The sequence below is a fragment of the Phyllostomus hastatus genome, unplaced genomic scaffold, assembly GCF_019186645.2.
Source record: "Phyllostomus hastatus isolate PE091 unplaced genomic scaffold, TTU_PhHast_1.1 phas_contig_137, whole genome shotgun sequence".
NCBI lineage: Eukaryota > Metazoa > Chordata > Mammalia > Chiroptera > Phyllostomidae > Phyllostomus > Phyllostomus hastatus.
In genome coordinates this window covers 567781-593526 of record NW_025333583.1, presented here as the reverse complement: position 1 = coordinate 593526, position 25746 = coordinate 567781, and the positions used below count along the sequence as shown (strand labels likewise).

Below are 25746 nucleotides of genomic sequence, written 5' to 3'. Positions count from 1 at the left end.
CACAAAAGTTTTCCTCATAAGTCCAATAATAAACATAAGTTTTTTGAATGGTTCAAAATTGAAAAAAATTTTAAAAGCTGAGTATGACTTCAAATGGTATTAGTATTAAAAGATGGGGCTAATTCTTTAGGCCAAAGATCAGGCTTATTCTTTAACCCAAAGATTACTGACACTAACACTCCTAATCATAAAACAGGAACTAAGATTACAAGAAAAAGAATGCTTTTTCAGAACCAGTTAAAACTAGAAATGGTTACGCTCTGTTTACAAACACAACTTCAAGGTTAAAATAAACAAGCATTAAATGATACACTTTGAAAGTAAAGGTCAGAAAATTTTGTATTTTAGTAGCATTAAACCTTCAGTTACATTCCTTTCCAAAGACTCCTATCAATCAGATCTTAAAAAATCATTGACCTATGGCTCTGACAACTAAAAACTAAGGAAAATAGCAAAATGACATTTCAGAAGCCTGTTATGATTTATTAATAAAAAGGGGAACCTCTTAACGATCTAATCAAGAAAATAGATGCATTGTCTAGGGTACATTCCATCAACATCACTGCAAAGCTGATGAACTGTTATTGCAAAAGTTACACTCAGAATAATGTAAACATGTATCAAAACATTTCAGGATACTGGTAAGTTTTAATATTATGCAATGATTCATATGCAAATAATTCTGCCTTGAAAATGTATAAGCAATGTGAAGATTTACCTTTTAGAAAGGTGTCCCCTTGACAGTTCAGTAGTATTAGACTGCACTTTGGGTGCCTTAGAATTAGATTTTCTACTCTCAGGAGGGGTATATCCCTTATGTTTTGCCTGCCCTAAATGTGACCTGTCAGCAGAAAATCAAAACAAAAAACTATCAGGAAAATGAGATGCAAGAACAACACTGAAAGTGAAATATTTTTCATTTTTTAAAAAAAGCCTCCCAATTCTTCACTACTGACCCTACCTACCCTTTTCCCAAATATTTCTATTATTAAATTATTATTCTATTAAATAATCTGGTAAAATAAAGTGCCTCTCAGAACCAACTCCCTGAATACCCAAGCGTTAAGATTTTTTTATTACCAGTTGTCACAACTGCATAGCCAATATTACAGTTGCTTAAGTAACAATAAATTTTTGAGCAACTTTACCATAGACATTCAAATAAGATTAATTTTTTCAAAAAAAAATCCAAATTTTAGATCTAAACACTACTTTTAATACATAACATGACTATAACAGCTTAAAAAGTTTATAGAAATGGTAACCTGTGATCCCTACAATGACACTGGTACCCAATTTGTACATAATAATTCAGGTTAGAACAGTAAATGCAGAAATAGGTAAAATCAATTCTCAAGTTGATTTTACACAGAAAATCATTAGAAGCACTAAAGAGCAAATAAACTTACATTAAATCAATAGTGATGGTTGCTAAGAATTTAAAGCACTAATCAATAGTAAGTACACCCAAAACCAAGTCCTAGAAAGAAATAAAAATTTACAACAAAATATTCCAAACACATTCAAAAGATTCCATCATTGACATATGGTTAGGTTATACAGGATGGGGCAAAAGAAGGTTTACAGTTGTGAATACACAAAACACAATTCATTCTTACATTATTTATTAATTATTGCCTTATTTTTTCATATGAACTATAAACCTACTTTTGCCCCACCCTGCATTTATAATAAATCAAATCCTTGTGTCAGCATTGTGCTAAGAGCAAGTTTAAAGGACATAAAGAAAGTGTTTAAGTGGTTAGATCTTTTTGACCCATGGCAATAGTTATGAGATTTATAAAAGCAAAGGAAGTATGCATTAATATATACTCATAAAAGCTGGTGTTACAGAGGTGAGATCTTAATATAACAGGTGCAATTTATGTAATTCACAACCAACACCCATGTAAATCCTGTAAGTAACATGAAGAGCATATTCTAAGAAGAATAAAAAAGTTTTGTTAGTACCAAAGCTGTTTACCCTCTTAAAAAAAAATTTTTTTTAAGCCAGGCTTTCATTCTGAACAGATCTCAAAGGAGCTAAATAAGTCAGCGACTGACAACCTCACACAAAAATTCTAATTCAGTCTATAAAGATGCAATACAGTTCTTATTATACAAGTTTCACCATTTCTTCAAAAAGATTTAGATCTAAAGTTTCTCATCTCAGTTTCTTTATTTTTTTCTTCAATTTTTCCAGAAGAATTCAATATTGGATTCTTGAAAGGAGATATGACATTAGCTTTTCAATAAAAGGAAATATTTCTTAGATTCATTAGGATAATTTCCATTTTTAAGATTCTAATCTATGACAGAATAGTAATACATTACTAAAAACTCTGGGTTAGTCTTCCAAGTGTCTTAGTCTTCATGTAAATAATGAGTATACGTATTTTTTTTTCAAGGTATGTATTTTCTCTGGGGGTAACCGAACTGAACCTTGTAAAATTTTTATACATCATGATTTAGGTTTTTACTTTTCCTAGATATTATTCCACTGCAAACTGAAATTTTGCTTTGTCCCATGAGTTTCTTATTAGATTTAATTTCTAGAAATTGCTTTTGTTTTTATTACATTTCTAGTAACACCTGAGAGTTCTACTTTTTTTAAATAAATGAGATAAAGAAAACTTTCAAATCATTTCATAGTGATTTTTTATTTTTTAAAAGATTTTATTTATTTTTAGAGAAATGGAATGGGAGGGAGAAAGAGAGGGAGAGAAACATTGATGTGTATGAGATAAATCAACTGGTTACCTTTTACTCATCCCCAACCAGGGAGCTGGCCTGCAACCCAGGCATGTGTCCTGACCAGAATTTGAACTGGTGACCGTTTGGTTCCCAGGCCAGGGCTCAATCCACTGAGCCACACCAGCCAGGGCCACAGTTATTTTTTTTGAAAGAAGGTATAACGTTCCATTTTCAGAGTATACAAGATAATATCTATGGAGAACACTGTTTATAAATTATGTCATTCAGGTTCTTCACATTCTTTTTACATTTTTAAAAAGACTGTATTTATTTATTTGGGGGGGAGAAAGAAAGAAAACAGAGACATTTGATGGGTTGCCTCTCATTGAGTGGGGTCGGGGGGGATCACACGCCCCAGCCCTCCAAACTCAGACATGGCCTGCGACCCAGCCATGTGCCCTGGCTGGGAATCCTACTGACAACCTTTCGGTTTGCAGGCCAGCACTCTATCCACCAGGCCACACCAGCCAGAGTGGGCTTTTCACATTTCTATTTTCATAAAGTTTGCTGCAGGTCAATTTAATTGAATCATAATTTCTACTTCAATTATAAAGTTTAAAATATTCCTCGACATATTTTGTTATAATTTTAAAATCATTATTTTAAAAAGCTTTACCCAAAGCTAGACAACTGTGTAATAATACTCCAGACAGTTAAACATTCAAATAAGTCACAATATATTGCCCTGGCTGGTGTGGCTCAGTGGATTGAGTGCCAGCCTGCCAGCCTGCAAGGCAAAGGGTCACTGGTTCGATTCCTGGTCAGGGCACATGCCTGGGCTGCAGGCCAGGTTCCTAGTAGGGGACACTCAAAAAGCAACCACACAACAGATGTCTTTCTCCCTCCCTTGCCCATTCTCACTAAAAATAAATAAAATCTTTTAAAAATAATAAAAATAAATTAAAAGGTCACTATATAACCCTAGGAAATCTCAAAAATAGTAGCAAATTTGTTTTTGTCAACAGAAACTAGTAAGCATCAACCTAAATTCATTCCATTGTAGAGATAGCAGTCCTCCCCCCACTCTTTATAACACAAGTAAGTTGGGTTAACCCAATTAATACACATCTAACCTTATATCCACTGAAGTCTACTTTTGCTTTTTTCTTGTTCTAACACCTTCAATGAACTAAAGAATACAGCAGGTAAACAGTATCAGAATACCGAAAAAAGGAAACAATATCCAAACATCTTAGAAACTGAGGCTCACAGAAGTGGCTAAAACTCAATTATGCCCACAGTAATCTGATTCTACCTGTCCTAAAATTATTTTAAGTGTGATATTCTGAGGACTGGTTAAAATATATTTTAAAACATCCTAAAATACTGCTCATTACTGTCCTGCCTATTGTTTAGCACAGTCTTAATACATTTTTTTTGTAAAGGGTAGTAAATACTTTCAACTTTGTGGGATATACTATGTGTCAAAAAAAAGGTATAAACAATACACAAATAAATGGGCATGGTTATATTCCAATCCAATTTTTATTTATAACAACAGACAGTAGGCTGGATTTGGCTCACGGACCACAGTTTTCCAACCCCTGGCTTACCATAAGAGGTGAAGGCAACAGGATGGTACCTTAAAGTATTAATTTGATGCCTCCCAAAGTGAGGTTCCATTTCCTTATACCCATTTATAAATTAATGCTCAAAATATTGTAAAGGTAAATCTCCACAAAATAATGCCCAATCTGGAAATAGGCAATTAGAATATCACAGTATTCAGCACTAAACGAACCATGATGCCTCCTTTTAGTTCATTTTACCGACCTCCTCATTTACCAAGCATTATCTATTTAAGATCCAGTAAAATTTGTACCCACTATAAATCAAATATGCAAAAACAGCACAGTAAAATTCATGACAAACTCTTTTAAGCACCACGAGAATGAGTCCATTTAGTAAATTATAGCCCACGGACAGGTGGGTGAATGGGTGTGGATATGTGTGGTTCAGGAGCTTCTATATCATCCTCATGGGTGTCCCTGAAAAAAAACGGATGTTCTGAAAAACTCACCCACTAAAAATAACTGAGCTATTGGTAAAAATAAGACTGACTGGGCACAGACTACTCAAACCTGTTATTTTTGTAAGTCCTAACAAAAACAATTAAAAAGTTTTAATTCTCCACTAATGTTTACACCAATGATCAGTTGTTCTACTCTTTGGAGTCTTATTTTTGTGCTTTCTCTTGTTAAATATAAACTCTTAATGATGTTTTCTTTTAAGAACAGCTTCAAGAAAATTAAAAATAATTTCAGGGAAGGCTTTTTTCTTTTTGACATCTTTCTTTGTAAGTACAGGCATAAATAAATGGTTTTGAGATTTCTGAAACTGTTTAACACAGTGCAAAGTGCAGTGGTTCAGGAAGCCACTGAACTACCTATTTCTTGCAATAAATGATTTCTTCCTATCAGTTCTGCAAGATTTTCAGATTTTTCATAAGATCTTCATAGATTATTACACCAAACCTTTTTTTTTCCATTGAAAGGCCTATCTAGACCTATTTCAGTTCGTATATTATCACTGTAGAGAACGTTGTCTGTGAACCAATACTACTTCCACGTTATAATGACATCATTTTCCTATTTATGAAGTGTATGTGGGCTAACTCACATTAAAGAAACCCATGTTGCAACAGAACACACTATAATCAACTTGGAGTTTATGTTTTCAAGAGTAACTTAAAAGCAATTCTAAAATGTCTCTGGTTCACTTTTAGGCAAATCATAGAGCCTGTCCCTTTTAAAATATTTTAATTTACTTTTACAGGCATTAGTAAAATCCTTTGCAGTTGAAAGTATTAAAAAACTTCTATAGTCCCAAGGACATCTTCAAGAGGCCAAAATCTTGTAACAAAGAGCACATTCTTACCTTAATATTAGGCAAAATTAGAGAAGTGGCTAGTTACAAGTAGCTAGTTACTTCCTTGTATTACAAGTCTTAAATGGTTTGAAACTAATTTCTATCCCAGACATATTCAAAATTCAAATTCATGTACATATTACTGAATATAAATGATGTGGGGCTTAAATACACCTTCAAATTCATTTTATATGTATAGAGACATAACACATTCATGCTTTTCTATTTTAAATATTATAGTTTTCAAAAAGCAAATGCTGTTTGTGATACTATAACATGCATATTATAAACAAGCCATTGATTTTTCAAGAATCAAGGTGAAAAGTTCATGTGAACCACTTTCAAAAAATAAAACCTCACTAATGATCTCTGTAAAATAAATTGTTTTCTATTTCGATCACAAAATAGAAGCTGATTGGTCTGACCAATGTTCCTTTGCTTAATTACGGCAAAACACTAGATCAAATGATTTTGTTATATAAAGTAAAGAAGTCCTTATTTATCTTACAAAGCAATGTTTTTAAATGTCAGTAGTTCCTCCTCTAAGAAGCATTATGAAAACATGTTGGTGAACAAAAGTGCTATTGGTGTTTAGCAGATGTGGACTAGAGGCAGATTTCATGCAATCTATACAACAAACACAATGAAAAACCATCCCATCACCCATATATTTCAAATACCATTGGTAACACATGAAGACCTTATAAAAAAAATTGAAATCTGGCTGTCACATAGGTAAAAATTCATGCTTATAATTTCTCATTTGTTTTGCATGGTTCAAGTTTCCTGTAATGCATGGGAATGAAAAGATTTTTTTTTTTGTAGCTTTTACTAAGAGTCATGCATCATGTTGAAAAAGTCTACAAAGACTATGCTGCTTATGGCATTTAAGTCTATTGTTGTAGCTGTCACACTGAAATATAAGTGGTAAGCACCCGAACAGTCTCATCAAGAATTTATCTATTAAGATAATATTTTATCAATGGTTTTCCTTTTGCTTTTTTGTAACTTTGTAAAATTCTTCTACATTATGTTCATGATTCTAAAATGTGTAGGCAGGCATTTTATATTTGTCTTAATACAAGATACTAAAGGGCATCATAACACATTGTATAATATACATTATAGAGTGGAAGCTTCAAAACTGATAGAGAACTGTACCAAACTACTCATTTCATCAGATCTGTTAGGTTTGCCAACTCAAATACATTGGGTCATGATAGGGTATTTAAATATGTATGACACACAGTCTAGTCCCTGTCCTCAAACAGGTCACAGTCTCTAATATAACAAAGTGATCTACCAGATGCTATAAGGTTCCCAACAAAGGGAGATTACTTGTAGCAAGAAAATATAGGCTTTACTGGTCACATGGCATTTAAACCACACCCTGACGGATAAAAAGCTAAGGAAAAAATCATTCTGGTAAAAAGCAGAACAGGCAAAAGTAAAGGCAGGAAATTATGAAACCTATATGGCACCTGGTAAATGATATGAAATTTCCCTGAGCACAGAGATACATTAGGAAACAAGGTTGAAAGGACAGGCTAGGACCTAAATGCCTGGTGGAAATAGCTAGATTTTTGTCCTTAAGAGTTTGCAACAATAGACTGACAGGTTAGAAGCAGTTAGCCAAGACCTAATAAAAATTTTATATGTTCAATGATCTGGGTACATTGAGGATGGGTGAGTAAACTACAACACTTATGTTATTGAGCAAAGAAAAAAGGCAGAGGGGTTGAATGTAATCAAAACCATGGAAGAGATGGACCCCTAAAGAGAACCTTACAGCTCAATTTATTTTTGCCCCATTTCACAAATTAAGTAGTTTGGTGAGTATATAAACACTGAGATCATCGAAAGTAAATTAGTGATTTGTGATAGATTAGTGATGCAGAACTATTCAATGAGCTACACTGGCTTCTATAAACACGAGTAAAAACCTACTATGACCAAAAAAAAAAAAAAAAGAAAGAAAGAAAGAAAAAGGCTGCCTCTATGTTATTACTGTATTTTGCCGTGCATAATGCACACACTTTTGCCCAAATTTTTAAGGGAAAAAATAAGGATGCACATTATACACACGTAGTGCTAATTCGGCATCTAATGTTTTTAATTCTCTTATTTATGTTTATGCGTTAAACGTGCAGCTCTAGAAAGCAATAACTATATCCGTATGCAAAGTAATACCCTGGAATAAGATCATCAGTTTTGTTTCTAAATATAAATAATTAAATAATTGAATTAAAAAATTAAAACAAGAGTTTTCCTGAAAGTTTGGGTCAAAAACATGGGTGTGCACTATATACAGGAGTACATTATACTTGGCAAAATTTTTTCTGTCCATGCTGGTATTTCTGTCCCTAATTATATTAGGTGAAAATAAATAGCTTAAGGCTTTGAAGATGGTACATGAGAGAAAGAGAAGAAACCACATTTTCTTTTCATTTCTAAACCGGAGGGAGACCTCTTGCTTTCTTTTGTTTTCTGTAGCACATTAAAAAATAAATAGCCTTCCATATGTGATGCTAAAACTTGCTGTTCAAATAGTAAAGAAGCATGTGTGTATATATATTCATTTCTTAGTCATACTAATACATCTAGGAAAGCATTCTAGGAATGAGAGAGTACTTGTAAAAAGAAGTGGTGTGAAACATCAGATTCCCTCAATATTAAGGGGCAGAAAAATTACAGCAAATCTGTAGTTAATGACATGAAATAATTTATGGAAGCTAACATATTACAGGTTTCCAATATGATTATGATGTGCTTTTGGACAAAATTTCAAGGATGATTAAAGCAAGAAATACATACTGCAAAGAAAATTATAAAACAAAATGTTACTTTGCTAATCCAAGAAAAAACTTAATATTGGTACTATTAAGAATCCAATGTGCTCAACCTCCAACTAGAAAAAAAGTAATCTCTGTTCCTCCTTAGACCACTGCAACTATGCGGCTATTTAACACAACACTATTATAAATCTTGCCTCGTAGCCCCAAGGCCTGATGGGACAGACTAGCCTTCTCAGCATTGCTCAGGCAGCGTTAAAAGTTGAAGAATGTGTACACACATGGTTCTGCAGCTAAAACTCAAGGTGCGTAATTACAGTAGTAAGACATATCATGGCTGAAGGAGCCAGGCCCAAGTTACCTGGCCAACTCTAGTATAAATTGTTTATAAAAGTGATTTTAATTTAATCATAAGAAACAATGAAGTTATCTGCATATCACACCATCTGCCCTTAACATTCTACTCCCAAAAATGATGAAGCATGAACTTCCATCTGACTGAGCAACGGTCAGGATAAAAAAAGGAAGACAGAAAGAACACAAAAAAGAATATTTTTAAAAAGCTCCCATTCTGGTTAATCAAGTAGGGGAATCAAGAAAACACAGCCTACCTATGGCTATGCTGTTCTAAGAATTTAGGGAAACAAATGGCCTGTTGTAGATAAGGGAGTAAGGATTTAAAAATGATGTGTAAACAGCCTATGATAGCTACAATGTGCTGCTTACGAATAGTCTCTTTCTCCTCTTTCAAGATATATGGGATATAATGGCACTTGCTGAACCACTTGGAAGTTACATGCAGCCCTGTAACTTGCTGTGGTCAATGGAGTTAAGAGTAAAAATGAATCACTTCTGGGAGAAGTCTTGGAAAGCCAGAGGGAAATTCACCATACCTTGTCACAACAATAATACCCAAATACCTAAACATGTAGACATGGAGCAGAGTCCCTGAGGCTGATCCAGCTTGGACAAGTTCTGTATCAGCTAGACTGTTATAATATACGAATATTAGGAGCTGTATGTCACTGTTAACAGAATCTAGCGTACCTTGTTACACAGCCCATTTATAGCATACCCTAGGATCTCCTTCACGCTAATCACCTTTTCACGACTATTTCAGCAAAAGAAAGTCACATTTCTATGCCTAGAAATGCCAACGGAAATAAATCTGTTATTTCTATCCCACACTAGCATTCACTGAACACCTACTACTTATGGTCAAAACAACAAGTGACACAGAAAAACGAGTAATGAAATCCAAACTCTGGAAGTAACTGATTCTACACATTAAGTGAAAGAATACAGCTGACATGGACCATCTGGTTCAGAGCTGCTTCTTCAGCCTTCAGAGCCCAGTTCAATGAGGTCATCCTCTAGGAGTGTTTCTGATCTAATTCTAATAATCACCTACATGCTCATTTCCCCTACTGAGTTGGAAATGTAACAAAGTGTATTCTACTCTCATATTTGGAACTACGGCATTTTACCATGTATAATGTGCACGTTTGCCCAAATTTCTGAGAGGAAAATAAGGATGCACATTATACATGGGTAGTACTAATTTCATATCTATATAAATGTTTTTAATTCTTTTATGCAGCTCTAGAAAGCAATAACGATATCTGTACCAAAAATAATAACCTGAAATGATCATTAGTTTTGTTTCTAAAAATAAATAAATAATTGAATTAAAAAATTAAAACGAAAGATTTTTTCCTGAGACTTTCAGCTAAATATGTGAGCACACTATACATGGGAGCACATTATACACAGCAAAACATAGTACCTTCTGGCACATGCTTACTAGCATGGTTTTCTACAAATGGATAAATACAATCTTATACTGGGTGTGTATTGCATTAAGGCAGGACTCTTAACTCTAAAACCAAAAGAGGATTTATTAAAATCATTTTTAAAATGAAATAAAATAATGCACACATATCTCTAAAATGGAAACAGTCAAATAAGCATAGAGACTCAGCCCTGAAGAACTAAGGAACTGAAATTTGTCAGAACTTTAATACATACATACTGTCTAAGAGATTTGCTTTTCTCTGCCTGTTCACCCTCTTCTAATAAGGTAGGAGACAGCAGCTGACAACTTCAGATTCACATCTTCCCTTCGCTACCAGAATGAAAAAAGTTTCTAGTTTTTCCTAGCTTGGATCATATGATCACCCCCCATCCCATCACTGAGTCCCATCAAATGTGGAAGAGAACAGATTCTTCCAGCTCTAGCACAAGGTTAGGTGATAGGCCCTGGCAGGTGTGTCTCAGGTGACTGGAGTGTCATCCTGTAAACTGAAATGTTCAGTGTTTCTGATCCGTTCGATTCCTGATCAGAAAACATGCCTAAGTTGAAGGTTCTGCCCCTGGTCAGGGCGCATACAGTGGCAACCCGCTTGTATTTCTCACATCAATGTTTCTCTCCCTCCCTTCCCCCTCTCTCCAAATAAATAAATAAATAAACAGATAAATGAAGAATGAATGAATGAACGAATGAATAAAAGGTAGGTAATGGGTAGCCAGGAGCAGAATATAATCATATTGAAAAAAGAGTAACTGCCATTCAAAAATGCAATCACAGTGAGGAACTGGGGGAAATATTCCACAAAGCAGGTTACTGTTATAAGAAGAGGGAACCCTACCTGAGGAACAAATTTAAAGGTCAGTTCACTTTTATACTGGTATGAAGGGACACTAACATTTGTAAACTTACCTGTACATATCCATCAGAACGTATTCTAACTCAGATCTCATTCCTTAAAACTATTTCCCCAATGTTTAACCTCATTACTATAGAAGCACCAATAAAGTAAGATTAATGCAAATTTTCCTTATCAAGCCAGCAGGAAAATGCAAAATGGAAATAACGCAAATAGAATGGGGATGAAAAACACTCTTTTTCCTGATGATAGTAAGTAAATTGAAGAAAAAAATTATGCGAAACAAGTTAACCATTATAAAGGAGGGAGGAGAGAAAAATACAAAAAAACACCTCTTTGAACAAAGAAATTTCACTTGCTGACACCTGTTCTTGAGAGATCTCTGAAACACAAGCATTTAAGCATAAGCAAAAACTTCTCCCACTACAACAACCTACCTGTCCAAAAACTGAAAAGTAATTGTGGAAAATATTATATATTGACTCAGTAAATCATGACCATTTATAAAAAATTCACAGAAGAAAATGTTTGTTAGAATGCTGATTTTTGAAAAAAGCAGAATCCAAAACTGTTTAAAGTGTAATCACCTACATGCTAAATGTATTTTCAAGAGATAAAAATCAAAATGTCAACCCAGGCTTATCTCTAGATGATATTTTCTTTTTGAGTTTTTCTGTATCCCATACCTTTGAAATAGTTTTTGAAGCAAAATACAAATCTATTTCCTTCTGTAAAATTAATGCTGCCTACAGGTATCCATATCCCTGCTCTGACAATATTAACAAAAAGCTGTAAGTTACAGATCTCATACCTGAGTTTTTATTCAGTAATAATTATTGAAAATCTACAAATTTTTAATAGGGCTGGGGATGTGAGTTAGATTGGATTCAATCATTGCCTTACACCAGTAACAAATCTAAGATTACAGTAAAATTAAAAAATGAAACCACAACAGACTGAGAAGAAAATTTTACTTTTTGGATAGAGAAGGCAAAGGAAAAAATAAAGAGTTGATAGACTTGATTATGTAACTTTTAAAACTTCTATAAATTAAAAACCATATAAGTAATAAAACTAGCAAAAATATTTGCCCCTGTCAATGGGTTGATACCCTTTCCATACAAGACTCTAATAAAAGCAGCATCTCCTAATTGAAACAAAGGACACTGACAACTCATAATATAAGTAAAAATGGTCAACATGTGGGAAGATCTTCAACTCTATAGTAACCAAGGAAGTGGTAGCTTTAACCAAAAGAATTTTTTCCCCAAACTTCTATTAAAAATAGTATGTTGTTTTGATGAGGATATGGAGAAATAGGCACTCTTACACAGCACTAGCAGCAGTATAAATTGGTCCAATAAAAGACATAAATAAAACAGAATGTAAATCATGAGCTTTTGCATCAAAGAAAACGATGAAATAAAAATAGAGTAGAAATATTAACCACCTCTATCTCTGCATGCTCATATTAAATTTATCTTTTCTTAATTTTCCTGAATCTTCTCAATGTTCTTATTGTCGAAATGTACTTTTCTAACAAAAACAGTACCGAAGAAGAAATTACCACTACAGCAGTGTTAAACAAGGTTGCCTTAAAACTCAATTCAATCCCACCACTGCCATTTGAGAAAAACAAGAAAAAACACATGGTATAATAAAAATGCTACTGCATGGCCGAGAGGAAGGGGGAGCCTACAAATACCTGTACTAGAAGTGGAAAAGCCTAGAAGTATCCCTGAGAGCAAGCCAACAGAGAAGCAGTGGAAAGCAGTGATTTCCTAAAGAAGAAAAAGAACAGAAAAGAGGAGCAGATCAGCTATGGCCCCAAAATTTATGGAAAAACAGAAAAATTAAGTAAGAGTAAGACATCTAGCTAAATTATGGAAAAAGATGAAGGATGGATGAAAAAGAGTAGAGGGAATGAATGATCAGGAGAGATTAATATATTATAGCCCAAAGATCCAACGTTCTTTCATCTTAAGGATGAGAAACTTTACTAAAAAAAAAAAAAAAAAGTAGTAACCTTAATTTGGAGGAAGGGCAGGGGAGGTCCGAGGAAGAAAACTATGAAAAGAAGATAGCTTAATGCAAGTTTGGAAGAAAACAGAGTGAATCAAAAAATAAATGATTAAAAAAATTCTACCAGGGAAAAACTGCTACTTAACTTTTAAACTGGATGAGTTAACACTCCTCAATTATAATTACTTCATACCTTCCCTCTAAGGCCTTCATCATTATGAATCAAGTGGTTTATACAGTAAAAACAGTTTGGCATAATGAAAAGAATCACAGACTTTAGAGTCAAGAGGTCAGGAATCAAGTCCTAGACTCTATATACTAGGTAAAGTTGAGCAAGCTACCACATTATTATTACACAAGGATTACATACTTAGCACAGAGTTTCTGTGAGTCTAAACTGCAAGAAAAAATATAAAATATATTTTAACTTAAAACATTCCACATCAATGAATGCTGTTGTAGTAGATGCTATTATTTATTATCATTTTTTATCACTATTGCTGTAAATATACAGGGTCCAGCACAAATAATTCCTCTTTTTTTATTACAAAATCATAAGTATGTAATTCTGTAACATAACATCACACTCAAGAACACCATGTCATTTTAGGTGAAATGTTCAAATTAAAACTATAAATTATTCCATCCATATTATTACCCGACAAGCCACACTCAAGCAGGCATTACTTCTGCTGGGCCCTGTATTTTAAAAACCAATTCAACTGGTTTTAGAAAATAGAAGCTACATAACAACATTTTACTTAGGAAAGCTAAACTGCAGGACTCAGAATAAAGAGAATAAAAATACAGTTGTAATTCCTCTCCCCCAATAACCCCAATCCTCTTGCTCACAAAACTCATGACAGCTTTCTTAGAGGTTAGACAACCACTAGTACAGTATACGCCACTGGGGCTTCAAAAGTCAGTTTAGGGTGTGATGCAAGGGTCCCTTCCAGTTCTGAGATTCGATCTGAAGCAAAAGAATCAAGGTGTATAAGAAGGTAAAATAAAATTCAGTTGAGCAAGCATCTTCTAATTTTGAATTCTTAGTCAAGCTGATAAAAATTTTTGGCTAAAAATCTAAATTTCTATATCCTGATAATTATATTTATCCATGTGAAATAGGAAAAATCTATATATCCCAGTTATTAGTATATTATGGTATAAGCACACAAGAACTTTAAAAGTGATGTTTTTAAACAATTTTTAAGGATACAGGAAATGACACATAATAGGCTTTTAAAGTAAATAGGCTGTCTTGTGTACTTACTATTTTTATGGGGAAATGTTTTTTGAAGACATGTAAAAGTTGAAATTATAAGAACTGAAATGGGGCTGATTTATTCAAAGAGCAGGGGTGCTAAAGCTATAAAAAACCTAATTATTCTTTATTTATTTTCTTTGGCATGTTTTCTGACATTCCAAACGCATTAAGATTTTATTTTTCCTTCACAATTGAGTATATAACTGGCTTAAAGCACATGAACTACAGTGAAAGATAAGTCATTCTATAAATCTAACTGATTCCATCTTGATTACAACTTTGTTATGTAAACCTATGCATCTTAGTAACAGGCATTAACCACTTCCATTTATTTCACGCTCATATTTTTTAAATATGACATAATATTTAAATAATTTTACTAACACTGATTCGTAGAAAAGATAATGGCACCGAAACAACACTGTGGATTTAGAAGCAATGGACTGTGTGACAGCCAAAAACGTCTATCAGCCATGTGTTAGCGTCCAAATATAACCTGAGGATTCACATGTATAGAACTGCAGTTGTTCAAAAGATACATCACTTATGAGCACGTAAGTAATACACACTTATGTACACACACCTGCAGTAAAACAGTAAGGAGATATATGCCAGTGTAACAGTGGTTATAATTGGATTGTAGAGCTGTGATGGTGTTCTTTGCATTTTTTGTATTTTCCAAATTCTCTAATAAGTACATTAATATTTTTATAATGGGGCAGTGATATTTGAAATCAACAGGGTAACTAATGTGTGGCTGCTATAAAGAATTATCTGAATCCAAAGAAACAAAAAAACAATTTCAGAACAGGACTCCACACTAAGTAAGCATTGTGCTAACAGTTTAACATACTACAATACTGAAGTTAACCAATAACCCCTAGAAATAGGTATCCCCATTATATGGACTAAGAAATTGAGATTTCCCGAAAGATTTAACAAAAAGGACACCCAGCTATTTAATGGCAGACAGAAACTGCATACAAAGCTATACTAGTCCGAAGTCCATGTACTCAAAACACTAAAATAGCCTGACATCAGAAAGATGTGTCCCAGTTTAGTCTTTGCATTTTAACATTTTAAAACATTTTTATAATTTACTAAACAATACATACATGGTAATGCCTCAAAACAACGCATCAGGAAATCGTATTAGAATTTAGCCATTATTTATTGCAAGCTAAACATGATTAATCCGTGGGCTGGAGAACAAGGCCTTGTAAGTAAAGTTTTGAGTTGTATGTAAAATGACAGTGTTTGGCTTAATCAGAGAGGAAATATTACATTCAAGAGAACACGTCTGATTCTTCGCACTACCTCCTACACAACCACTGCTCCAACGACAAAACCCAGCTGAACACCAGACCACCAAGATGAAGATGAGAACTGATGTGTACTGAGGCCACACCGCCTCCCCAGCCTGTCAGCACCCGTGTTGTGAAGACAATGAGGAAAACACTCGTAAGGTAATATGAAAACTCAAGATCTTAAAAAAAATGAAGGTTCTATTCAATAAAGTCAAGTCTATTATATAAAGAAAGGGACCACAACAGGTTGAAAGATGTGTTGTGGCGTTGCTTAGGGATGTGAAAGAAGAAACAAAGCATAACATTCCATATACCAACAAGCTGGAATTCGATTTTTGATAATGTCAATGACTGAGAATCATATTTTGAGCCAGGCTTATTTGGGGAATGATTAAAGAACTGTTTTGAATTCCAGTTTTGTGTTTCTTGGCCCAAAATTTGGCGCAGGGGTGGGGGAGCCCATCTGTAGTAAACCATTCAAGTTTTGGAGGTTTGTTTGTTTATTTATTTACTTACTGGGTTTACTTTGTAATTTACTTTACATAATGTAAATTTACATAATTACTTTACATAATGAGGTTTGTTTGTTTATTTATTTACTTACTGGGAGGGGAAAGGGGGGCAGAGAGAGGGAAATATCGATGAGAGAGAGAAACATCAATTCTTTGCCTTTCAAACATGCCCCAACCAGGGACTGAATCCACAACCCAGGCATGTGTCCTAACCAGGAATCGAACCTGGGACTTTCTAGTTTACAGGATGATGTCCAACCAAGCTACTCTAGCCACTGCTCTGATAATGAGGTTTTAAAAATATTTCTTTTATTCCCAACATCTTTTCAAATACCATTTAATACATACCTTCCTCCTATTGAGTCGTCTTGTGGTTGGGCCCCGGCAGTGTTCCTCTGTGAACGTCGCAGTGACCCCCCTGGATTGTTATTAGGCCGGTTGGACATTGGCACCTCTCTCTTGAAGGGACATACCCTTTCTAGACACTACCATTCACTAAAAGGGAAAAAAAAATGAGAGGAAGTATTAGCTATATATGTTACAACACAAAGCAAATAAAAAACAAAGATGAAGAGGAAATTTTATGAAAACAATTTGACAGTGTAGTCTTCACAAATGCTGAATTTATTACACTAAGTCTGACTGACCAGCATGTTATAAAATGCCAGAAATACACCAAAGTCAAGGCATGAAGTCCCAAACACAACACATAATATTAACTTAGAATTCTCATGATATGCCCAGGAGATTCCCAATTCAAAGAAAACAGAGCACAAGTAGAAATGTGCTTGCTTCCACATTTTTGACAGTAGAAAAGGACACTGAACCTCAAGTCAGAACACCTTGGTTTGAGTTCTGTGATGGACAAAGTATAAAAGGAGCCTGCCTCTGTACAAACCAGAACCTCTGGATCTCAGATTTCTCCGGCAGGAAATAAAAACACACGTCCTGAATAACAAGTCATAAATACAAAGGAAACCATGAAAGTACCGTATTTTAACAGAGAAATGAGGAGAAAACAGTTCAGTGACAGTCAACTGAGAAACAGTCCCAGATATCCTGGCTTTCCACATCAGCTGTGCTGGCTGTGGCCTTGGACCAGAACCCTCATCTCTAGATTTTGTCTTTTGTTTAAAATCAGTATATTACCTATCTCAGAGTTTTTTAGCAACAAGAAATTGTGAACATAGCTCACAACTGTTAACAAGTTAGCTCAAAGCACAGTCGTTAATCTGAATTTTATGTTAGTCTACACATTGAAAATGGAAAGATTTATAGAACATATTTTGTTAATACTGACTGCCTTTGAGAAAAATACCTGGGTTCTGAAGTATAAGACAAAAGGAGTCGTTTTTGTTATTTATCCTTTATAAGCAGTAAGAGAGATCATTCTAGCACAGCAGTTATAAAAGTAGAGCTCTGAAGTCAAACTGCCTGAGTTTGAGTTCTGACTCCAACACCAGCAAATTGTATGAGTTTGTATATGCGAGTAGACAAAAGTAGGTTTACAATTGTGAGTATGCAAGTTTATTCTTGTATTTTATAATCATAACCCACATGTCTTTTTCCATATGAACAACAGTAAACCTACTTTTGCCCATCACTGTATATGCTTTTCTGTGTTTCAATCTCTCAAATGGGGATAACCTCATAGAGTAGTTGTGAGCATTAAATAAGAAAACCCATGCAAACCACTTAAGACAGTGCCTATCACATAGCAAGGGCTCAGTACATACTAACTTACTGTTACTATAAATGTTCAGAAGAATAAAAATACTCTTGTGGTAAAATAAAATTTGGGGGGAAATTTCACCATAAAACCCACTGTCAACGTAAGTTTTAAATTTCTAGTAATTTTAGTTTCAAAAGTGAATTTTTATTGTTGTATTACTTTTTATTGCTTTTTAGAGAGAGGGAAGGGACAGGGAGAGAGAGACATCTACTTGTTGTTCCACTTATTGATGCTTTCTTTCACTGGGTGATTCGTGTATGTGCCCTGTGCCAGGATGGGCGAAATAGGACAAAACAGCGGCTGGACTACAATCCATCATGACGGCTGAAACAAACATGGCGTCTGAACTACAACCCGGAAGAGACGGCTGACGTCAAACCAGGGCCCGAGGAGAACCACCAATGATATGTTGCCACTTTATTCGGAGGGGACCAATCCCCAGCCCCCACGCAGAGGGCCAACCAAAATAAAACCCCGCCGTATTCCCCGTTTGCTCACAGCTTTTCTCAGCCCCACCGTGCAGAGAAACATCGCCCAGGCTCGCAAACCCCACTAAGCTCTACAGTGCCTAAATTTGTGGCTGATTAGCATTTATTCCTCAGCAGAGCCTAAGAAAAGCTTTCACCCTGACCAGAGATCAATCCTGCAACATTGGCTTATTGGGATGATGCTCTTTCCTTTTACGAAGGAAAAAATTTAATCCTTTCTTTGAGAAATCCAGTTTAGTTAACCAATTCTTAAATGAATAATTATCGTAAAATATGCTATGCTAAATTATATGAAAAGCATTATCAAAGGTAATATTGTAAACAAAGAAGAAAAGTTGACTTAATTTTGCTCTCAGCAGGTTGAGATGGTCCAACTTAAAAGGCTACAACTATGCCCCGGCTGGTAAGGCTCAAGTGGTTGGAGTGCCTGGCAGGTACGGCAAAGGGTTGGGGGTTCAATTCCTGGTCAGCACATACACTAGGTTGCCGGTTTAATCTCCAGTTGGGGTGTTTATGAGAGGCAGATGACTGATGTCTCTCACATCAATGTTTCTCCCCCAACCCACCTTCCTTCCTCTCTAAATCAGTAAAAATATTAAAAAATAAGTAAAATTTTTAAAAAGCTAGAGCTGTGAGAAATGGCATCAAGAAATGCGAGAGTAACTTACAGTGAAGGGATGCTTAGTAGATCATTGGGGCTGAAACATGGAATCTGGGAAGAACATGGACCTAGAAATATGTCTGAGCTGTACCATCAAGAGCCTAAAACTAAAAATTTTGGGTTTAAGACCTACAGATAAGGTGGCAGATCAACTATTAAGATACCAAATAGACCTAAGGACAGACAAGGGTCTGGTAACAGTAGAAGACAGAAATGGGAATGAAGAAACATTTCAAGAATAAAACCTATACAATCAGAAAGAAAAGTCTACGACTATGGTTATCAAACTTCAGCATGCATATGAATTGAAACCACTAATCTAGAATGTCTAGTATGGGGAGGAGAAAAGTCAAGAAAATGATATTGCAGACACCAAGAGGAATAAAATGGATAGGCAGAGTTCAAATGACACAGAAAGGACAGACACACAAGACTGAAAAGTATCCAGACAATTTAGAAATTGTAGTTTCTAGAAGTGATGGGGGGAGGAAAGTACACGGGTAAATGAAGTGGACAGGAAACATCAACTATCCCTTGCAAACAGTGGGCTAAAAAGACGGCAAAGAAGAGATAACAGCCAATGAGGTAAGAGGGGACAGGGTAAACAAAGGCTGTGTGCTGGTCTGTATATGATTTTGCTGTTTTTCCTTCTTTTTAAAGATTTTATTTATTTACTTTTAGAGAGGGGAAGAAAGGGAGAAAGAGAGGGAGAGGAACATCAATGTGTGGTTGTCTTTCATGGGCCCCCTGCTAGGGACCTGGCTCTCAACCCAGGCATGTGCCCTGAATGGGAATAGAAGTAGTGATCCTTTGGTTCGCAGGCTGGCACTCAATCCACCAAGCCACACCAGCCAGGGCTAGTTTTCCTCTAAAAAATAAGTCTTAAGCATGTTTATGTATGCAAGGAGAAAAAAATTACTGAAAGAAAATGGTTGGAAATAAGATATAGTTTATAAACAAGATGGGGGGGCGAGGTGGGAGGGGCGATTAAGAGCATAAGCCTTAGATCAAAAAAAAAGGTACGTCGATCTCCAAAGCAAGAGAATATGACACTTGGCAGCAAGGATGCATGCCCTACCTTGATTGAACCTGTGATTAACATGTATGAGAAGAACAAGAGAATGAAGATTTTAAAGGGTTACCTATTGGAAAACAGGGAAATGAGCTCTGGGCAAGGAGGACTGCCCAACAGCATGGAGAACATACATTACAGTAGAATCCATAAACTTTAATGCAAAACCCACGCCTGATGTGCTTATCTTATTTATCTAAACGGAAATTCTCATCCAAAGTGAACTGCTCCACAGAATATATTTAGGGACATACTCAACAGCTGAATCCAGCTCTCCAGAATGCCAGTGCAAAGTGTACTTGCCATTACCCCATTGTACTTCAAATATGAATTTAACCTCTCTCTTTACTCATTTGTTGACACCTAATCCATTTAGAGGTGGAAATAAAATACAACTGCCCCACTAGAGCTTAAACTCTGAGTAACTTTTATACTATACCTTCATTTACAAAGTGCATATTTATTAAAAAGTACACTGCCTAGAGCAAACACTTGATCTTTTAAGTGTCACAGAGCACTTAACTAAATTCAACACTACGTACACAAATTGATGCCAACACCCACATTTTACAATTGTAATATGCCTTGAGAATCTACCTTAGATGACATCTGGCAAGAGTCAATGAGATTAATTTTGGCATGATTTTCACAAAGTATATTATTCTTTTGAGTATTAAGCCAAGCAATTAAATCTATACAATTTGTGCTATTACTCTTAGAAATGTCCTTTTTCTCATACAACATAACTGGAGATTCACAGTTGTCTTAGTTAACACATTCATTAACACATAATAAATACTCCAATTTCTTGATTTTAAGCACACTTGATTCAAAAACATATTTGGATTTAACCCAGACACTTACTGCAAACCTACAAACAGGAGAGAGCAGGGTAAAAGATCTGCCTGCCCCCAAAATGAAGCAAAATGAATACTTAAAAATTCAAAATGTAACTTCAGTTACAATGAAAATAGAGAAAAGCTGGCCAATACCATAAATCATATAAGAAAATTTTCCAGATACAATAAAATCTGTACTAAAAACAAGAGCTAAAGACCAAGAAATTTTTTAAAGAGAACACAGAAGATAATCTTGAAGATTCTGATCAATAACCCGTTCCTTAAAAAAAACTAGGAACCTGTGGCACAAGGGCAACAGAAGATCAAAGTATTTGCAGAACCAGAAGGAAAGAAGCTGGTAAGACAAAGAGCAACTCCAAAATTAAGATCAGCTAGGCAAACAATTACTAAAGTAAAGGTACCACAATGGCTTTCCACAAAGATGATTGTTCTGCTCAAAGGGAAGAAATAACCAAAGGCAAAGTTGAAAATTTAACTTTGGGGCAAAGGAAACAATTCAAACTGGTGAAAAGATGTCTGAAACAACCTAACTGAAAGAGACAAAAAAAGAATACATATGGTTAATAAGAAAAAAATACTATTGCACAACTTTAAAAACAAGTTATAAAACAGGAAGACGACAGACAACCTTAAAGAAGTGTTACTTAACTCTGTAACAAGGAAAATGACGCATGCACTAAAAAATGAAACTAGTCAAAATTTTGTTAAGCAAAACACACGGGCACAGAATATATCTACATATATTACATTACTACATGAGTAAATAATCACTGGCTTAAATATTATCGAAAGAATATATTACAAAAATATTTAAATCAGCTAGCTACCTTGGAAGAACAAGACCCTTTGAGGCCTTTTAGGTTTTGAAACATGTACAGATTTCCATATTTAAAAACACCTTGCCCTGGCCGGGTTGCTCAGTGGGTTGGGAGTGTTGTCCTGAGCACCAAAAGGTTACAAGTTTGATCTCTGGACGGGGGCATACAGGAGGCAAGTAATCAATATTTCTCTCCACATCAAGGTATATTTCTCTCCCCTCCCACACTGCCCCGTTCTCTAAAATCTATAAACATATCCTTGGGTGAAGATTAAAAAATGTCTTTAAAAACTGGAGAGGCCCTGACTGGTGAGGTTCACTGCGTTGAGCACCCGCCTGCGACCAAAAGGTCACTGGTTCAGTTCCTAGTCACAGCACATGCCTGAGTTGTGGGCCAAGTCCCCAGGTGGGGGTGTGCAACAGGTAATCAATCGATGTTTCCCTCCCACATTGATGTTCCTCTTTCTGTTTTTCCCTTCACTCCCCTCTCTCAAAAAATTTTTGTTTTAAAAATTAAAAGAAAAATTGGAGAAAAACTTAAAAACTGATTGCTTTTCAAAGGTTTCTATATCCTAGATACCTGTACATTTTTTTAAAGCTATCTGGTTATCCAAATTGTGTTTCCAAGAAATGAAGTTCTTACTGCCTAAAACACAAGACTATATACAGAGACTGGATATACTGAATCAGCCTGAGATCTTGTGTCCATAAATGGCACCAAAAGTCTGTTTTGTGGAACACTATAATATAAAAATCAATCAATTTATCACAAATATGGCCCTGCCCACACCAACACTTCTAAAACATAGATTAACTCATTCCTTAATACAAATTCTTAGCCTTGGCTGGTGAGGCTCAGTGGATAGAGTTCCTGCCTGTGAGCCAAGGGGTCACCAGTTCAGTTCCCAGTCACCGCACATGCCTGGGTTGTGGGCCAAGTCCTCAGTGGGGAGCATGTGAGAGGCAACCACACACTAATGTTTCTCTGCCTCTTTTTCCCTCCTTTCCCCTCTCTCTAAATAAATAAGTAAATAAAGTCTAAATGGTCTCAGAATGTATAAGCCTTCAGGACACTAAATGCATTTCACAGAGTGTTTTCTTCTTAAGATCTCAAGGATTAGACTCAAGTCAGCAACTTTTTAGCCCATGTGCCAAAGATGGCTCACAGACCCAGTCTTAACAGGTATCAATCCTGTTGGTACCATAATTAGCCAGTCAGTGGGGGTAGAAGGTCAGCTTACCACTAGTATTTTTAGCACATCCTCTTAAAGATGTCCTTTTCTACCTACCCAGGAATAAAGAGATAAGAAGGAACAGTTATCGTGCTAGATCAGCACTTCCAACCTTTTTCATCTCATGGCACACATAAACTAATTACTAAAATTCTGCGGCACACCAAAAACAAAAATGTGTTTTTTTGCCGATCTGACAAAAAAATAGGAATAATTTTGCTTCATTCACACCAGATGACTACTGTTGTACTGGCTGTTGTCATATTTTTATTTGACAATCTAAGGAAAAAGAGGTCAGTGCCCCTGACTAAATAGTCAGGTATTACACGTTTTAAAAATTCTTTGTGGCACACGGGTTGAAAAATCGCTGCACTACATGGTCTCTACAATCCAATTCAACTCTACATTTCATGATACTGTAACCTATACTTAATTTAGCTTTTCTTAAATGAAGTGCTTTTTAAATTCCTCCTTATGAGGATGCAGTAACACCAATATTAGACACAGTGAAAAAGGGAAGAGCTATTGAGAGAGAGGAGAGAACGATTTGTCAATTGCCTCTCTGCACCAAGGGACAGGCAGATGCCTGCTAGGTAAGAATCACTGTGGTTGAAAATAAATATCCTGTAGATTACAGAAAAGTGTTACCTACAGATAAAAATAAATTTTATGTTTGGTAAATGACTTTCAGAGCATAGGCACACACAGGCAATGATTTCAGAATATTTTTTTTCAAGGCATGCTCTTGTCACTTCTGTGAACTCCATCATAATAATGAAGCCACAGAGGTTAATTGCTTTAATATATGTAACACAAGATAAAACAATGCTCAGTGCCAAATTTTTGTTTAGGATTATATATGACATAGGCATTCATAAGTATAGTTGACTCTTCAGCAACACAGGGGCTAGGGTGCCCAACATTCATACAGTCAAAAATCCACATATAATTTAAGTTGGCCTTCCATCATTATACACAGATTCCCAATCATGGATCAGAAACACTAGTCTCAGAAAATACTTTTCAAAGGTCAAAAAGATCCACGTTTAGGTACTGGCTGGGCGGCTACATTGGTTGGAGCACCATCCTGTACAACAAAAAGGTTGTGAGTTCAATCCTTGACCACAGCACTTACGAGAGGCAATGGGTCAATGTCTCTCTCCAAAAAATAAAAGTCAATAAACATATCCTTGGGTGAGGGTTTTTAAAAAAAATCCACATTCAGAATATCACATACACTAAAGACCAGGGCCCCAAGTTACAAATAGTATAGTTTTTACCTAAAATAAACCGTAAAATAATTACTCAATCTGTTAGCCAGAATACGCACAAACCTACAGGAAGAAAAATATTAAAGCTCTTGTTCTCAAACCCTAGTCTTTCAACTACTGATTCCTGGGTTCCATCTGAATTGAGGTAAAGGAAAGTTAAGCTATTTTTTAAAGGCCCCTTACATTATTCTAATAGCTAGGTTTGAGAACTGACACAGGTTTACATCTTAGTTTTTGGCTCTCATAACATACCACCTAATCCTCTGCAATCTTTACATGACTCTCCCACATACCATAATTAAAAACTGCCACTCATGCTCTTGGAATCCAACAGTTCCACTTCTAAGAATCTTCTAGGTATCTAATCTAAAGAAATACTTGTAACAAGTATGCAAAGGTACATGGAATCAAGAGGCTCACTGCAGGATGTCGTAGAAAAACTGGAGTAAATCCAAATGTTCTCAGGAAAGGAGTGGTGCAAAGCATCCTTAATTCTGCCAACTACAGGCATAATCTTTGCCTCTATGGAAATTTACATTTACTTGAGAAGATAGGAAATAATCAAACTATTTGCACACTGTGGTAAAAGCTGTGAAGACTGGAGTAGGAAAAAAATAGGATTAAGTAGAGAATAACAGGAAGGAATATAAAAAAAGCTACTGTTGGTTGAATAAGCAGGTAACCAACCCCTCCCTCTCTCCTTCTCCTTCCCCCTCTCCCTCTCCCCGCCAAATGGTATTTTAAGATGAGACCTGAAAAGAAAGGAGCTTTGAGAAAAAAGTATGTATCTGTGTGCATGTAGAAAAAAGGTCCAAAAAATAACACGTAAATGTTAATAGCAGAGAAGAAAGGGAAGTGGTAGAGAGCACCCATTTCAATTCAAATCCTGGGTCTACGATAATCCATGTTAACCTTGAAGAAAATGTTTACCTGCCATAGCCTTAGCTTCCTCATCAATAAAATGAAGACAACTATATTTCATTGTTATGAAAGTGAACTGAAAAGCACATAGAAAACACAGTAAGCTAACTGCAAGGGAAAAGAGTCTGCATATTCAGTTTTAAGAGACATTAATAAAAACAAGTATGGAAAACATAAACACTGGGTATTCACAGATATTAAGGACCTATTTTTTTTATATCACAGTGCTAGCTTATGTCTTTAAAACACCTCTTGTAGAGAAGCAGGCTGAAACAGTTAAAGTAGTTACAGAAATTTGCTTCAAAATGATTGGGATGGAGGTGTTAAAAGTATGGGTTTAAAAAAAAAAAAAAAAAAAAAGGCCTGAACTAAGTCTTAGGCACACTGAGGTTTACTGAGGTTCATTACACAATTCACTTTTTGTGTGTGTTTGAAATCCTCCATAATAAAAATATTTTATGTAAAGAAAAAACACTGCCCCGTCTAGTGTGGCTCAGTGGATTGATC

At 35.4% G+C, this 25746-nt stretch overlaps 1 protein-coding gene across 17 annotated transcripts in view; it reads right to left on the bottom strand.

Moving 5' to 3' along the window:
• TRIP12 (thyroid hormone receptor interactor 12) overlaps nucleotides 1–25746 on the bottom strand; it is a 139861-nt gene that overhangs the window by 88619 nt on the left and 25496 nt on the right. For 12 of the 17 annotated variants that reach the window (XM_045853306.1, XM_045853343.1, XM_045853376.1 and 9 more), the window contains exons 2-3: nucleotides 16534–16680; nucleotides 719–841 (exon numbers count right to left, since the gene is read on the bottom strand). In XM_045853306.1, coding sequence (XP_045709262.1) covers nucleotides 719–841; nucleotides 16534–16631 — 221 coding nt within the window. In that variant the 5' untranslated portion in view covers nucleotides 16632–16680. The remainder of the gene's footprint in view (nucleotides 1–718; nucleotides 842–16533; nucleotides 16681–25746) is intronic. The other 5 variants (XM_045853422.1, XM_045853396.1, XM_045853405.1 and 2 more) reach the window with 1 other exon arrangement.